At 44.2% G+C, this 18,002-nt stretch overlaps 1 protein-coding gene across 1 annotated transcript in view; it reads right to left on the bottom strand.

Annotated features, from left to right (window-relative positions):
- The window catches only part of CCBE1 (collagen and calcium binding EGF domains 1), a 51,477-nt gene that overhangs the window by 8,298 nt on the left and 25,177 nt on the right, over window positions 1-18,002 (bottom strand). Inside the window, exons 5-6 of the mRNA XM_017890447.1 lie at window positions 12,258-12,358; window positions 5,272-5,392 (exon numbers count right to left, since the gene is read on the bottom strand). Of these exons, the coding sequence (XP_017745936.1) occupies window positions 5,272-5,392; window positions 12,258-12,358 (222 nt within the window). The remainder of the gene's footprint in view (window positions 1-5,271; window positions 5,393-12,257; window positions 12,359-18,002) is intronic.

The following is an 18,002-nucleotide window of genomic DNA, read 5'->3' as shown; positions in this document are numbered from 1 at the left end:
CCAGCCTAGGCAACAGAGTAAGACTCCATCTCAAAAATAAATAAATAAATAAATAAATAAATAAATAAATAAATAAATAAACAAAATAAAATTGGGAGATTTCATAGAAAAACCTGGGTTCCTGGCTCTGGTTTGAAACAGGAAGCACAAAAACCACAATTCCATCAGCAGCACAACCAACTGGAGTTCTCAGAAGGGGCTGCCCCTTTACGTGGGGTGAGTGCTCTCCGGTTTGGTTCAGTTCCCTTGCTTCCGACTGCTCCTGCCCAGCTCCCTTCTACGTATCCATGCGACCTGCCCATCTCTGTAGAGGTTGAGGGGTTTTGTTTTGTTTTTTAATTCTTTTCAGAGGCCTGTATCAACACAGCACTGAGACTATACCGAGTTTAACAACAAGTCATCTGTTCTTATGCCTGTCGATAATAGTTGCTTGCATGTGTGCCAAAATATGGTCATACCACCTTATCATGGAAACTGATGGGGAAGAGGCCTTTAGGCGTCGTCTACGTTGACCCACAGCAGAGTTGTAAACAGCCGCTTTGTATTGGGTTGGGTTTGTGGCATTTCCCCACTTGTGTGTGGAACACAGCATGTCTGCCCACACCGGGGACTCTAGGGGATATCTTGCTGGCTCAAGGGCCGTGGTTATGTAAACTCTGGGGCAGCACCTGGATACAGACATCAGCATGTTCACCTCTGCTTTAGGCCTTGAACATCAGCTGGGGGGATGAGGGAAGAGACAGTGGGGACCTGGCGAGCATTTTTAAAAACTTGTGATAAAAAATACACAAGACAAAATTTGCCAACTTTTTTTTTTTTTTTTTTTGAGATGGAGTCTTGCTCTGTCACCCAGGCTGGAGTGCAGTGGTGCGGTCTTATCTCATTGCAACCTCTGCCTCCTGGGTTCAAGCAATTCTCCTGCCTCAGCCTCCCAAGTAGCTGGAATTACAGGTGCCCACCACCACCTCTGGCTAATTTTTTATACTTTCAGTAGAGACGGGGTTTCACCATGTTGGCCATGCTGGTCTTGAACTCCTGACCTCAAGTGATCTACCCACCTTAGCCTCCCCAAAGTGCTGGGATTACAGGCGTGAGCCACGGCCCCCAGCCCATCTTAACTATTTTTTAAATGTAGTGTTTAGTAATGTTAACTACATTCCCATTGTTGTGCAACAGATCTCTATAACTTTCTCATCTTGTAAAACGGAAACTCTAGACCACTGAATAACACCCCATTTTCCACTCTGCTCAGTCCCTGGTCACCACTATTCTACTTTCTGTTTCTATGAATTTAATTATTTTAGATACCTTATATAATTAATGTGTCATTTTTTAACCAGCTTATTTCACTTAACCTAATATCCTTAAGATTCATCTATATTGTAGCCTACGTCAAAATGTCCATCTTTTTAAAGGCTGAATAATATTCCATTGTGCGTGTACGTCACATTTTGTTTCTCCATCTTATCCATTGATGGACACTTGGGTTGTTTCAGCCTCTTGGCTATTGTGACAAGTGCTGCTATGAAGATGGGTGTGTGAGCATCTCTTCAAGATCCTGCTCTTAATTCTTTGGGGTATATACCCAGGAGTGGGATTTCTGGATCTCATTTATAGATATAGTTATAGATATAGATATTTTTTAAGTTAGGGTTTCTGTTGCCTAGGCTGGCCTCGAACTCCTGAGCCCATGTGATCCTCCTGCTTAAGCCTCCTGATATGTTTAATTTTTTGAGGAATCTCCACACTCTTTTCCACAGTGACTGAACCATTTTACATTCACATCAACAGTGCACAGGGTTCCAATTTTTCCATATCCTTGTCAATATTTATTTTCTTGGGTTTTTTTTTCTTTTTTCTTTTCTTTCTTTCTTTTTTTTTTTTGAGATGGGGTCTTGCTCTGTCACACAGACTGGAAATGCAGTGTTATGTTCATGGCTCACTGTGGCCTTGACCTCCTGGGCTTAAGCCATCTTTTACACCTCAGCCTCCTGAGTAGCTGGGACTATAGCCTGGCTAGTTTAAATTTTCTTTTAATTAGACAGGGTCTCCCTGTGTTTCCCAAGCTTGTATTTTTTCAAAAATAGTGGCCATCCTAATGGGTGTGGGGTGGTATCTCACTGTGGTTTTGGTTTGCAATGCTCTAATGATCAGTGATGTTGAGTATCTTTTAATATGGATTTTGGCCATTTGTATATCTTCTTTGGAGAAATGTCTATTCAAGTCCTTTTCCCATCTTTTTAATCAGCTGCTTTTTTTGTTGAATACGGAAGTTCTTATATATCCTAGATATTAACCCCTTATCAGATATATGATTTACAATTATTTTCTTCCATCCTGTAGGTTGTTTTTGCCCTGTTGATTTTGGCTTTTGAGACACAGAAATTTAAGTTTGATGTAGTCCCATTTATCTACTGCTTTTGCTGCCTATGCTTTTGGGGTCATATTGAAGAGATCATCACCGAATCCAATGTCATAAAGCTTTCCTCTGTGTTTTCTTCTAGGATTTTCATAGTTTTAGGGTCTTCCATTTCACTCTTTAATCCATTTTGAGTTAATTTTTGTAGATGGTGTAAGGAAAGGGTCCAACCTCATTCTTCTGCACGCAGAAGGACATTGTGTTTTAACCCATTTTAGATCATCAGCCCTGTGAGAGCTTGAATTGTGTCTTATTTATTAGCGTATCCTCAGGTAGTCCTGGATACACAGTAGGCTGCTTAGTAAATGTTTTTTATTAAGTGATTGCATTGAAGAGACTGGGAAGATTGCTATGCTATACTTGTCTCATAATTGTTCTTTTAAATGCACATAATAATTACTTTTTGACCATACCTAACGCCTAGTACTGACAGAGCAGTGACAAGATAGAATGACATTCAGACTCCAGCAAATAAAACAAAGAAACGGATACTTTAGACTTTTCATATTTAGATAAGTCTTTTTTAGTACACAGAATAATTAAGCCAAAGTTAAAAGCAGTCAGTGTTCCATCCAAACATGTCTCATATGCCTACTCTTAATACTGGTTTCAGGTATATCTACAATGAGTTTGGAAAGGGTGCCAGATCCCTCCTTTTACTAAATATTTTACCTCCAGTAGCACATAAAAGAGGCCAGAGGTATCTCACCTACATTTACATAGTCAGTACACTACAGAGATCATAGTATGTCAAGTGCCTTTGAAATGTGGGACTTTGATGTACAAATGGCAGCACCTTATATATGGCAGTGGAGGCCAGAAAGCAGCAGCGGCCCCCTTACCACCAAAGCTAAACAGATTCCAACCCAGAGTAGTTTCCTGTATTGGTGCTCCAGTGTGATTCACCACAGGCCTCGGAACTGGACTTTAATTTAAGGGTGAGAGAAAGCCTATTAGCTTTCTAGCTTCCCTACTAAGTCTCAATGGTGGGTACCACAAACACTGAAAGTTAAGAGAGAGAAGGAAATGGGTTTGGAATGTCCCCATTCAAAGGCCGGGTATGTTGCAAAAGCTTATTCATCCTCAATCACTCTCTGCTCCATCAAGGACCCTGGACAGCTCAAACCATATTGTAAGCCAGATGGCAGCACTGGAGTAGCAAGATTGCAAGGCATTTATTAAGCAAGACAGCCATTGGCTCCCCTGCTCCTACAGTTGGTTTTGTTCTAGTGATCTAGAGCCTGGAGTTGACTTCCTCCAGAGAAGCAAAGCAAGAGCATTCTCTTAGAGAGGGTGGAGAGCACCGTGCTAGGAAGCAGTTTATAAGGAGAGACGCCAGTCTGTTTAGAAGCAGCCAGAGGGTGCCTGTGTGAAGCATTTGCTGGAGAAAACTCCACTATGACCCAGAGTACCTCAGGCCAAGGGAATGAATGAAGAAAAACCAAATCCTGAACCGTCTTATTCTCTGCACGGACTGAGATCCAGGCTTGTGTTTGAAGAGTTCAAGACATAAGTGGAGAGGAAACACAACGACCCTCTGTGAAGAACTCTGACCTTTTGTTCTTGCTGACTTTCCAACTGAAAATCCACCTGTGTCCTTCCTCTTTGGGCAAATTCTACCAGTCTTCCACGTCCAGATCAAACCTAAATGCCGCTGACCACTGCAGGCTACAGTGCTCGCTCCCTACAAGCTCCCACAGCAGGAAGAATCTGCGCACTTACCCGGAGGGCATGTGGATACTGTTTTATTTATTTGCATTGGCTCTATATGTCTGGTCTTCCCAATTAGGATGTCAAGAGGTCATTCATAACACCTAGCACACTGCTAAGCAATGATAGCCAGGGATAAGGTTTAGAATCATTTGCTAACATTAATGTCATTTCCTTTACCAATGTGGAGAAAAAAATCTATTGCTCTATCTATGGAGGTACTCAAAATATAAAATAACTTGGAACTATTTTTTTAAGTTCTCATTGTATATTTCCTGATGAAATGATAGGATGTTTGGGATTTTCACCCAATTAATAAGTGTGAATCTTCAGGAACAGTATACTGAATGAAAGAAGCTGAAAGTGTACATTCACAAGAACATATATATATAAATTAAAAGATTCCAGTGATATGGAGTTCTAGAACAGGTGAGACCACAGTGAAAGAAAGCAGCTCAGTGTCTGCCTAGACTGGGTATTGGGGAAGCAGACACGTGCACATGGACACAAGGGAGATTTCTGGGGTGATAGAAATGTTCTCTATCTTGAAATATAGGATGGGAGTTAGATGGGTAAATACATTTGTCAAAACTTGAACTGTAATTTAAATGAGTACATTTTCTATCATCTGTATGTCAATACAGTCGACTTGGAAAAACGTATTGCTAGGTATAAAAATAAATATAGGTATAAATATACAAACAAATAAGGGAAGGTAGAAGGAAGACTGGGGAGTAGCAGGAAGAGGCTGGCTCTGAGTTGTTAGAATTGGGTGAGGAGCCCCGAGCAGGGGGGCTTCATAATACTGTTCCATTTTTGTATATGTTAAAATTTTTCCAGAAAAAAGTTTAAGATAGTTTTCATTTTTTTTTTTAACTTAAAATGATCTTTAGGAATCTTATCCAATCCCAGGACAATGACCTTTTTCTCCCAAATTGCTACTGGCTGTGAGGGTTTCTCAGGCTTGAGGGGCTATTTCCCAAGGTCCTGTCATTGCATGGGTGTGTGGCAGCCCTATGGACACCTGCCTCGTTTCTCCTCGGTGGAAGCTGGAGAACACTGTCCAGCCCCCTAGCAAATGTGAGCTTTTGGAAGGCTTTTTCTGATGGTGATCACCCTCTCGTGCCCTCCTCTACACTCACCGGGCGGGCCCTGGCCCCCAGGCAGGCCAGGAGGTCCAGGAAGGTAGGCGTTTGAGGCCAGCACCTTGTCACCAGTGATATACTTGCCCAGGTCAGCTGCATTGTTGGGGAGCAGCGCAATCTGCAAGGAGAAGAGGAAACCTCGGTCAGGAAGCAATGGCAGGGGAGAGCCTCAGCATTTGTCTTGGTGGTAGAAGCTGCAAAGCCTTTTCATGAGACACATATATATACTTTTTACTAGAGCTAGTTAGAGCTCAGAGAAACCATAAAGAGCCTCTTTCTAAACCTAGAGGCCTTCTAGGGCAAACAACTTGCACGACATTACTCAGCTAGTTAGTAGGTGAGCTTAGATAAGCTCCAGATGGCCTACATATCACTAGAACTCATTATTACCATAATTAATAGGATCTACTTATTTCATACTCTCAATTTGTTAATTACCTATTTTATGTCTCAAACATTTATTGAACACCTACTATGTACAGGTCCTGTGCCTGGTTCTATGGCTACAGTGGTGACCAAGACATGGTCCCTGCCCTTAAAGAACTCTCAGCCTTGGGAGCCAGGACCGAGAATGTGGCTGACAGTTCCCCTGCACACCCGGAGCTGACCTTCAGTATAACTGGGCAATAGTGACTGTGGTGGTTGTAAAATGTGTCCACAAATTCTTTGACACTTTGTGATCATGTGAGTCAATTCTCCTTAGTAAACTCCCTTTCATATATACAGCTACCCTATTAGTTCTGTCCTTCTACAGATCCCTACTACAATTCCCCTGTGACTGTTACTCAGAATTCAGTAGGGATGACCGTAAGAATCAAAATCTTGTGCAATGTGAAAGTCAGCTTTGTACAATTTCAAGTCAAGGCTCATGATTCAGAGTCACCACTGTGTTCCTGGTGTACATTTAAAATGGTGCTGACATCATTGTGTCATAGCAATAGACCACCACAACCTGCAAGTGGGTACCTGTGGCCCTGGGTAGGAAGAGGAGTGAACCAGTGAATGAGGGAAATGTATCAGTAAATCTACTGCAACCATGAGGCAGTGGGTCAACACTGGCAGCTGAAGCCTGATGCAATTTTATCATCTGCTTCCAACTGAGAAACTGAAACGTGGATCCCACCCTTGGGCGCTGGCATGAGGCAGACTTACCTTTAAATCTCAGCCCTGCCACTTTCTACCTGTGGAATCTTGGGTAAGCTACACAGCCTGGATTTCCTCATCTATAAAATGGGGATGGTAATGGCCACCTAGAAGCACTGCTGGAGGGTTAAAGTGATGTTGTCTTTAACATGCCTGACTCAGTGTCCAGCCATTGTCATAGACCCAGCAGAAATACTGTCTGGGGGCCTGGGCACTGTGGCTCATGTCTCTAATCCCAGCAGTTTGGGAGGCCAAGGTGGGCAGATCACTTGAGGTCAAGAGTTCGAGACCAGGCTGGCCAACATGGTGGAACCCTGTCTCAACTAAAAATACAAAAATTAGCTGGGTATGGTGGTACATGCCTGTAGTCCCAGCTACTCGGGAAGCTAAAGCAGGCGAATCACTTGGACCCAGGGGGTGGAGGTTGCAGTGGGCTGAGATTGCACCACTGCACTCCACCTCAGCCTGGGTGACAGAGGGAGACTGTGTCTCAAAAAAAAAAAAAAAATGCTGTCTGGGGGCGGCCCCTAGCTTTGTTCCTAAGTAGCTGTGTGACTTTGGTAAGTCCCTTCATCCTTCATTTTCAAGTCTACAAAATGCGGTTTCAACACATGATCAAGTCTTCATATTCAAAATTTTGTAAACAGAACCTCAGGATGAGACCTGCACACAGATGGGCTCCAGAGATGCTCCCCTATTCCCCACCTATTTCCCCCAGTCCTCTTTGCTTATTTTGGCCTCTTGTAAAAGTTACGAGGTAAGGTGGCAAACGCTGACCTCAGTGTCCCGGCTGACCTCCTGCTGGGTGGCTGCATCCTGGCTCCCTTCAGCCCCTTTGTGCAGTAGCAGAATGAGTGCAGAGTGAAGGCACTGGTACTTTAGAGGTCCAGAATCTCTGGCCCCACTTTCTGCATAAACACAGCAGAAGATGGGCTGTGGGATGCTAGGAGTTTGGGAGGAAGGTTGTTGTAATGTAAAAAGAGTCTGCATTTCCCCTGGATTCCAGTCAATGGAATTACATGTATCATTCATCTCATACTAGCCTTTGTAAGAGAGCTTCTGCCTCAAAGAGTCGTTGGGATGAATCCGTGAGATGCCTCTTGTAAAGCATTTTGTAGAGTGCTAATAAATAATATTTTTACTTGCTAAACATTTGTAGAGCTCTTTCTAGATGGATGGCACTGTTCTCAGTCGTTTGTGAATATTAACATTTGATTATCATAAAATCTTTAGGCAGTAGGTATTAATGTTGTCCTTTTTTAAAAGTAGAACTGAGGCACAGAGAGGTTAAGTAACTTACCCAGAGTCACACAGCCAGCAAATGGTGGGTCTAGAATTTAAACTTAGCCAATCTGCTTCCAGAATCTGTGCTCCTAACCACTAAACCAAGTGGCAACCTACATTTTAAATTTTTTTTTCAAGACAGAGTCTCACTCTATCACCCAGGCTGGAGTGCAGTGGTGCAGTCTCAGCTCACTGTAACCTCCGCCTCCCAGGTTCAAGTGATTCTCCTGCCTCAGCCTCCCGAGTACCTGAGATTACAGGCTCCTGCCACCACACCCAACTAATTTTTATATTTTTAGTAGAGATGGGGTTTCACCATGTTGGCCAGACTGGTCTCAAACTCCTGACCTCAAGTGATCTGCCCTCCTTGGCCTCCCAAAGTGCTGGGATTACAGGCATGAGCCACTGCTCCGAGTCTACAGTCACTTTAACATGGATTCCCAATAATCCTGGGAAGACCCAATTTACAGAGCAGCAGAGGAAACCACAAATTATTGAGAAGCCATATAACCGCCTGAGGCAAAGGTGGTGCTAGAGGGAGCAAGTGCAGCCATCGGGTTGCAAATCTACTCACTTGAAATCTTAGGGGCCTCTAAATTCTCAGGTCTGACTGTTGGCCCTACTCCATTCGGCCATTGTTTGCTGATTTAACACCGTTGGCACGGTTTCCCCACATGACAGTAAGTGCCAGGCCTCTCTTTCTGGAGTCTCCCTTCCCAGGGGGACTCTCTGCAGCAATTTGACTCTCAAATCTGATAGTCCCTGCTGCTAGAATACAAACAACTTAAAAAAAAAAAAAAAAAAATGGAGAGGAGAGTTGGCTCTTAATTTTAAGTGCTCTTGTGGGACAGAGACCCATCTGAAAGGGAAATGACAGGCATCTCTTCTATCCCCACACTCTCCCTTTCTCACCACATCACTTGTTTTCTTCCCACACCACAGAAGAAGTGGTGGAGGTGGAGGCACTGAGGTCTATACAGCATTTAAAACATGTTTTATTGCAAAATAAAGCAAAGAACCTGGAAACCTCACAACACAAATATATCACTTAGCAAACTGTTATAAAGCAAACACCCCTTCAGGTGCAGCAAACCACCATGGCACACATTTAACCTATGTAACAAACCCGCCCAGCCTGCGCATGTGCCCCAGAACTTAAAAATAAAAGTAAGCACCCTTTTAAAGAATTCCCCAATCAATCAATAGAACTTTGCCAGCCACCCCAAACCCCCTCCTTCCACATGCCTCATTCCAATCAGTCTCCTCTGTTCCTCAACAAGTCACCACTTTCCTTTTACAGTAATCACTTCCTGTGTTTTTAAAAATAATATGTCACCCAACTGTGCATACCTAGATATTACGGCTTAGTGTTGCTCATTTAAACAGTGATAGGTCTTTTAAGTTTCCTGTCGTCTGCAGACTGCCAGAACCTAGGGCATATGACCTGTTGTGTTTCCAATGGTTGGAACGTTGCTGACTGGACATTCGTGGTGTGGTTCAACGTGTTTAAACAGCACTTTATGCTGTGGGGTTGGCCATGGTCTAGGACTGCTGGCATTGCCTTCTTGGCTAATGTTTATTTGGGCAGATGTCCCATGTTCTTTTGTGAACAAACGGCATTAGCAGCAGCAAGACGACATTAAAAACCAACTGCCTGGCCGGGCGCCGTGGCTCAAGCCTGTAATCCCAGCACTTTGGGAGGCCGAGACAGGCGGATCACGAGGTCAGGAGATCGAGACCATCCTGGCTAACACGGTGAAACCCCGTCTCTACTAAAATACAAAACTAGCTGGGCAAGGTGGCGGGCGCCTGTAGTCCCAGCTACTCGGGAGGCTGAGGCAGGAGAATGGCGTAAACCTGGGAGGCGGAGCTTGCAGTGAGCTGAGATCTGGCCACTGCACTCCAGTCTAGGCGACAGAGCGAGACTCCGCCTCAAAAAAAAAAAAAAAAAAAAAAAAAAAACCAACTGCCAGGCCGGGCGTGGTGGCTCACGCCTGTAATCCCAGCACTTTGGGAGGCCAAGGCGGGTGGATCACGAGGTCAGGAATTCAAGACCATCCTGGCCAACAAGATGAAACCCTGTCTCTACTAAAAATACAAAAAAATTGGCCTGGCGTGGTGGTGGGCACCTGTAATCCCAGCTACCTGGGAGGCTGAGGCAGAGAATTGCTTGAACCCGGGAGACGGAGGTTGCAGTGAGCCGAGATCGCACCACGGCACTCCAGCCTGGGCGACAGAGTGAGACTCCGTCTCAAAAACAAAACAAAACAAAACAAAGAAACAACAACAAAAAACCAACTGACAATCCAAACACCGGCACAGGAGTAGAAGTGAGAGGACCTAGGTTTTAGGCCTGCCCTCTTGGACAGTTACTTCACCTCTCTGAGACCATCAGTATCTTTTCCACGGGGTCATGGTGCTAATTAAATGTGATTCTGGATCACATTAAATGTGATTCTGGATCACTTTCTAGGCTGTAGAATGCAAGACATTCTAATAGGAACCTTTAGAAATGAGTTGCTCCGCATAACATTCGATGAAAGTCTGCATTAGCTTGGGATTGCCACAGTGCATTTGCAGAAAGATTTTGGTATAAGGTAGAACGACTCTAGTCCAACTCAACTGCGTAAGAGTTACTGGAGTATTAAGATGACCTTGTGGATTTTTATGTAGCTCTCCAGCAGGGTCTTTGAGGGTGACAAGTATTTCAATGTCAGTTTCTCCACTTCTTTTAACATTTTATTTTATGCATCACAAAAAAAAACATGGCAGGGAGGTTAAGGGAAAACCACACATTGATTTAGCAACTGAATTTCTGAACAACCTGTGATATTTAGCCCCCTTGTTCCTAATCTTGGCTGGAAATAAATTCCCTAAGGCACATAGATTATTTCCAGGGAAGGAAATAATATATTTATTTATTTCCAGGGAAGGAAATAATATATTTATTTATTTCCAGGGAGGGTAGCTTTATGTCTTGAGAGGTACACCTGGAGATATTGATCAACTGCCTGCCCCAAGCCCTTCCGGCTTATGAAATGCAAACTTACTTCTTCCTGGAACCCTTCTCTGGGTTTGTTCAATACAACTAACATCAACCTAAGCTCAAACTGGGGATATCTGTGTTGGATGTATTTATTTATGTCTCTGTGTTTACAGTGATAGACAAGGTTTTCTGTCTAGTCTTCCTATTAGGATCATCAGCTATTTAGGGTTAAATCTATGTTTTATTCATAATTATCCATCAGATATATACATGTTTCTGTTAAGCAGATCACGTCGTCAGTGTTGTAAAAAAAAACGCCTGCAAACCATTTCTCTTCTCAGCCTGTTGATTTACTGAACTGGTAGCTGTGGTTTTCATTACGGGCTTGCTGCTTGTTTGTTGAACATGGGAAAGAGATACCATCTCAGGCTTACACTCAAGCCCTTTAGAATCACTGGATGCCAAAGTTCAACAGGGCAGATACACCTCTCTGATGCGCTAAGAGCCTTGAGTGGAAGCAGTTAAACAAACCAAGAAGATTATGTTTCATCAGTGTAAGGGTGATTTCTGAGTCACTGACAAACTAGCAAATTAAGCCATCTTAGGTACAATAAGTACTGTTTATATGGGTCCAGGACGGTTGTTCAAGAAGTTAGATCGCCAGATCCATCCTGGGGCATTACTCACAGCAGAATGGTGTTACTAGAAATCTGTTACACTGTCAAGCATTCACACAGTGCATTGGCCCTCATCTTTGAGGACATGAAGTTCCCACAGGGCTGCTTTTCTAGGTGCAGGGAGCTCAGAAAGGGCACCGGCTATAATTTTTAAAAGTGAAAAAGAAAGCTACTGCAGAAATTCCTTACCAGTTTATGGCAGTTGATAGAGACAATATTCTCCATAAATAATATACAGATCTTAGATAAAACAGAATCACATAGGTCTTTCCCAGGACACGTCTGGAAATTTGTTTTTTGAGTTGGAGTTTCGCTCCTGTTACCCAGGCTGGAGTGCAATGGAGTGGTCTCAGCTCACTGCAACCTCCGCCTCCCAGGTTCAAGAAATTCTGCCTCAGCCTCCCAAGTAGCTGGAATTACAGGTGCCCACCACCATGCCCAGCTAATTTTTGTATTTTTTAGTAGAGATAGGGTTTAACCATGTTAGCTAGGCTGGTCTTGAACTCCTGACCTCAGGTGATCCACCTGCCTCAGCCTCCCAAAGTGCTGGGATTACAGGCGTGAGTCACTGCACCCGGCTGGAAATTTATTTTATGAGAAGTTGCAATAGCTATAGCTCACCCTCTCTATGGCTTTGCCACGTGTCTCTTACCTAGTGTTGATTTTAATAATCGCCTCTGCAATCCCTTGCCATCATTGTGTCCTGTTGCCTCTTGGATGGCTCTGAGGGTGGGCAAAGCATCCCAAATCCATCTAAACCTCACTGGTATCAACTGCGTGAATGCTCAATGTGGATAATTTATTTTCTTATCATTTGTAAATATCCTTCCACCTGGCTTTGGCCAAACCCTCCTTCCATCACGCATCATCGTTCCCACCCCGGGGGCACGTACCTTTTGCTTCAGCTGCAGCACGGTCTGCTTCATCTGGTAGAACTCCTTGCATGTGGCACAGCAAGTTCCAGCTTTCACCGCGTTCTCAGACTTCTCATGGCCTGAGAAAGGAGATGGGCTCAGTCCTGTCTGGGAGGCTGGATGCAAGCCAGACTCAGACAGCATCGGGAAGGGTGGTCCCAGGGACAGAACAGCTGACAGCGGGACATGTGAGGGCTCAGCTGTGGGAGATTTTACAGCTCTTGGGTCCTGCCAGCATGCTCCAGGGTCAGGGAAGAGTGGGGGACAAAGAGAGAGGGTTGCTGCCAGAAGTTGAGCTCAGCTGTTCCTATTTAGACATGCCAGGAAGACCCTGATCTTCCTTTCATGTGTGAAAATGCGTACCATGGCCCTTTTATCGGTGCTTTTCCAGAAGGCAGGCTCTATAAATCTGACATGATTTATACTCCCCTGAAAGGGCTAATGTTCACACACTGTAAATATTCCCCAAGCTCAGGCACTGGGCCTCAGAGTTGCCTTTATCACCTCTGCTAATCCAGTTCTTCAAAGGCAGCACAGCAGTGGGCTGAGAGCTGACCTCACTGATGCTTGAGGCCAGGATAGGAAATGCCCCAGACACTTCGCCACCCCATCTGGGGCCATTCGCAATAGCAATAGAAAGGCAGTCGGGCCCATCCACTGCAAAGGGTCCCAAACCCCAGCTGTAGAACATTAGGTGCTCCATGGGCTTTTTGCAAAAACATTCTTTGCTAAAGGAAAACTGGGTGAAGTAAATGGTGATCTGGCCAAGAATACAGACAGCTCTCTTCTTCCTGGCCTGGAATGGGCTACTTAAGCCTGCATGCTGGGAAGACCAGACACCTGGGTCACCTTGCTGCTGAGGACCTTGCACATACTGTCAAGGTGTGTGCCAAAGGTGGCAGCAGTGTGGGCTGAAAGTGCTAGGTTGAGGGAGTTTTGTTCGGGCAGGCAGGACAGTTTGACACCCAGGGAAGCATAAACTCTCCTTGCTTAACAGCCCTTTGGCGTTGGGCCAGGTTTGCTGTTTGTGTGACATAATAACCACGACTATCTAGAACGCAGACTGGGGAAGTCGGTAACGCGTGACCATCTCTTGTGCTTCCTGGCCTGTATCATTTGCTTCTTACTGTTCCTCTCTTCTGCAAAGCCCTCTATTCTATCTCCACTTGTTGAATCCCAACAAGACGCAGATCAAATGTTCCATGAAGCCTGCTCTCAACCCACAGAAGTCTGAAAATCAGGCAGCATGTACTGTGTGTCCCTCCCACTCACAGGCTGGTCTTCTAGGCTTCCCTGGAGAGCGGTTCTTAGGGCACATGCCAGAGTGTAAGCTGCCTAAGAACCAGGCTCACTTCTCGGTATCTCACATAATGGATGCTCACAAAATGTTTGGGAAATGGATTGTTACAGGTTGAATTGTGTCCTGTTTGCCAATTCCTGGGAAGTCCTGATTCCCAGTGCTTTAGAATGTGACTTTATTTGGAAACAGGATCATTTCAGATATAATTAGTTAAGATGAAGTTATACTGGAGTAGGGTGGGATCCTAGTCCAATATGATTGGTGTCTTTACACAAAGGGGAAACTTGTACACAGGAAGAATGCTATGTGAAGACAAAGGTGGAGGTGAGAGGCAGTGGAAGCCAAGGAACACCAAAAATTGCCTGCCGATGACTAGGTGCTAGGGAAAGGCATGGAATGGATTGTCTTGCACAGCTGTTAGAAGAAACCAACGCTGCTGACACCTTGGACTTCTAACCTCAGACCAGAGGCAAATTTCTGTTTAAGCCACTTAATTTGTGGCGTTTTCCTATGGCAACCCTAGGAAATGGACACTTGAATGGATGGAGAGATGGGCTTGAGGGCAGCCCACATGTAGGCGAACCTTCCTTACACAGCCCGGCTGCCCAGTCCTCTCCCTGGTGACATATGCAGTGACCAGGACTTCTGCCCTTTGAGAGGTGAGCAGGCCCAGAGACAATCTGGCAGCTGAGGTCTCAGACTGTGCACCCTCAGCACACAGCAGCAGGCAGTTTCAGAGCTTACCTGCTGCACTGCCATCCCTGCACCATGGGAGACCTGGTATTGACAGCACCCAAGCTAAGCACACATTTCTCAAGCCAGCAGGTTGACACAAATGATGCCATGCTGTGTAGTTGAGTTGCCACAAGTAACAGTGTAATTATTGAATATACAGTGTCAACCTAGCTCTTCAGGCAGGTTTTGAATGTGTAATTGGAGAAAAACACTTGAATCTCTGCAAAAGTGGCAGTTTTAAAAAATCCACTTTATGTGTAACCAACATAACAGGGCCATCCTTTTAATGCCTGCTTTCTAGGCAAATTCCTATAGCTTCCTCACCTGTACTCCCTTCAATTGGCACACTGGAGGGATGGTTTTGACTCACTGCAGCTGTGTGACAATGAGCTGAGCAGTAAGGGGGAATAGGGAAGGTCTTGTATCAGAGATGGTAGAGTGAACTGATTACCAGTACAAACTTGAGTCCCATTGTTCTGGATGCAGGTACCATCTCTGTCACTGAATAGGTTCAGTGACCTTGGGCAGGTTACTTGGCCTCCACAAACCCCACTTGCCTCGACCATAGCCCTGGAATTACAATTCCCACCACATGTGGCTGCTGTGATGACTGGGCAAGGTAATGCATGGAAAACCCTCAGCACAGAGCTTGGTTGTAGGTAGATGGGAGGGGATGCCTAGCAGTTTTCAGGCTCACCAAACCCTTTAAATTTCCTTTGCATGATAATCCCAGAACCCTACAATAACAGTATTAACATGAATAGCAAAATGAGGGAACTGAGGTCTGGTGACTTCCTGAAGGTCATCTAGCAAGTACCTGAGGTGGGTTTAGAATGGAGTTGTCCTGAAATTAAGTCCAATACCTTTTCCACAAATCAGAGAGTCTCCTTTGAGTTTTTTTATCCCTGTTCAATGTACCAGTTTATAATCCTATGGAGCTTGAATACTCCTGAAAACCAGAACTATTTAGCTCAATCTCCAACAGAGTAAGGCAGGCAAGTTTCCATACAATAATATACTTAGTTGTAAAGGGCAGACACCTTAACTTTGGTTGTGCTGACTGCAAGAAATGGTGGGCTCTTGCATGAAAAGATGACCCAGGCTCCAGGTTTATTATGTTAATACCTAAGGACAGATAAATGACATCCATCTTTCCCAACCAGTCTTTCAGCCATTCCATCTCATCTACTGGTCAATTTATACAATACCATCATCAATCTAGTCTGTCCGTCAATCCATCCTCCATTCATCCATCCATCCATCCATCCCTCCATCCATCCATCCATCCATCCTTCCTTCCTTCCATCCATCTTCCCATCCATTCCATCTTCCTAACCACTTATCTATCCATCTGTCCGTCCATCCATCCATCCATCCTTCCATCCTTCCTTCCTTCCTTCCATCTATCCATCCATCCATCCATCCATCCATCTTCCCATCCATTCCATCTTCTTAACCACTTATCCATCCATCCGTCCATCCATCCAACCTTCCCTTCCTCCCATCCATCTATGGAGCATCTGCTATTAGCTAGGTCCTGTGTCAGCCACTGAGAATGTAAAATAAGTGAGGATATCTGTTTAACAATTTTTCAGTTCATCTTTAAGAATCTAGCCCTGTCGGCAGAGCTGGGCCACCATGAACAAAAGTTAAAAGCTCATGTTTCTGTCCACTTCTACTTTTACATACTCAGTTAAATTTTCCAAGTGTTAACGTGATTAAGCAATTGGACAGCTTCACGATAAGATAAACCTCTTTACCAGATTCTAGACTATTTCATTTAGATCATGGAATGTTAGAACATATCTTTCATTCAATCTCTTTTGTAGAAAAGGAGAGTGAGAGCCAGAGAGAGAAAGTAACTTGCCTTAGGTCTTTCAGATTGCTGTGTGTAGAGACCACAAACTCAACTGGGTCCCAAGTGGCTGTTCTGGAGGGGTGGGTGCATGCAGTGAGCCTGCTATTGGGAATTCTGTTGAGGACACCTGAGAGCTATCTGCCAGCCAGGCTCCAGGGCAGAAGCTCTGCTGAGTGACCTGTTACATGAAAATTCCTGGGCTGTTTTCTGTTCCGTTGTGGAATTATCAGAACACAGAGAACCAAGATTAACATTATCTAGAAGACTTGAAGCTCCTCTGACACAGAAGTACACAGCATGGTAATAAGTAGTGTAGGCGCTGGTGGAGTTGCTGCTACCTAGTACCTTTTAAATTGGACAGGTCATGGTTTCTGTGAATGCCCGTTCTTTGAACGGTAAAAAGGTAACAGCACCTATCACTTGGAGCTGCTATGAGGAGCCAGTGAGTGATAAGATACATAGGTTCCCAGAACAGTGCCCAGCTTATGGTAAGAGCTCTATTCATAGCACTCATTTTTATGCTATTTATTGTTGGTATTACTATGATTCAGTTCTCTACAAAATCAGATATGTGGGGTTGGGACCTTATATCACCCTTTCAATAGAGCTCTCGAGGGTTTAAAGATAAACGAGGACTAATACCTTTTGTATATGTAGACCTGGAACATAAAACCTACTCTGATTTGGGGTTCACATCCACCTTGCAATTTGTCTACAATGTCAACATGGAGCTATAAATAATCTCACATATGCTACATTAACAGTTTATTTAGAAATTGGGGTAGATATCGCTGCATGTTTTCAATCCTCTCAACTAATGCTGTGGTCACACTTCTGGGAAAAGCCTGGGGTGGTATCGCTTAACACTTTTTCTTCAACTTGTTCAGATTTTAAAGGTGCAATATTATTGATTAGCCACATGGGGGCAAGAAGCTCTAATTTTTCCTGAAGTTGACCAGGACGTCTATCCTAAGCATTAGAAGTTGTAATGCCTTTCAGATATCTTAGAAAAACCAAACAGTGTTCCCGAAATATTTTATATGGGCAGTGTCAGAAATGAACAAAACATGTTTGTGTTTAAAAGTTGATTGTGCAGATTTGTGCTCTGGCTGTAATGCCCAACCCCGGAGACACATTACAATCACCTGGGGGGCTTTTAAAATATGAATTCTGCTGCACATCACCCGTCTAGGGACTGCAAGGCAACAGTATCTGCATTTTTAAAAAAAGCTCCCCAGGTAATTGCAAGGTTGAGAAGCGCTGATCTATGGATTAGTGGAGCTTGAAAGTAATATGAAACACCTGGCCATCTGACACTGCCCTGTAATAAGTGATGCCAGGGGTCATGGTCACGTTATCAGAAAATAAACAAAAGTTGAAAAATAAAGCCTGGCAAGCTAATTACTATGGAGCCAACATTTCCTTAATTTGTCTCCCTATTGAGGCTACAGACTCCCTGGGGTGACTAAACTGGCTCCGGCTACATATTTTCAAAGAGAAAATCAAAGTGACTGAATGTCCATTAGCCAGACAGCTTGTCTCACTGAGCCCGGAGCCAGTGGATTGCAACCTCTCAAGTCTCAGAGGCAGTCCTGAGGCCAGCCTCCCTTCTCTCCCCCTGGATTCTTAAAAACGAGCTGAGGTTGTGTTTGATTTCAAATTCCTCCGATTGTAACAATACAGGCATTAGATAATGCAAAGTTAAAAGGGAAAACCGAGGAGGAAGAGATGATTTCAGATCACATGTGGTTATACTCAATAATCACTCTCAATTCACAAAAAACGACCATGAAATATGAAATATTGAGCTTACTAATTAGTCCAAAACAGA

Source organism: Rhinopithecus bieti, unplaced genomic scaffold (genome assembly GCF_001698545.2).
Source record: "Rhinopithecus bieti isolate Rb0 unplaced genomic scaffold, ASM169854v2 scaffold_17861, whole genome shotgun sequence".
In the NCBI taxonomy this organism is placed as follows: domain Eukaryota; kingdom Metazoa; phylum Chordata; class Mammalia; order Primates; family Cercopithecidae; genus Rhinopithecus; species Rhinopithecus bieti.
This window is presented reverse-complemented; position numbering and strand designations above follow the sequence as displayed.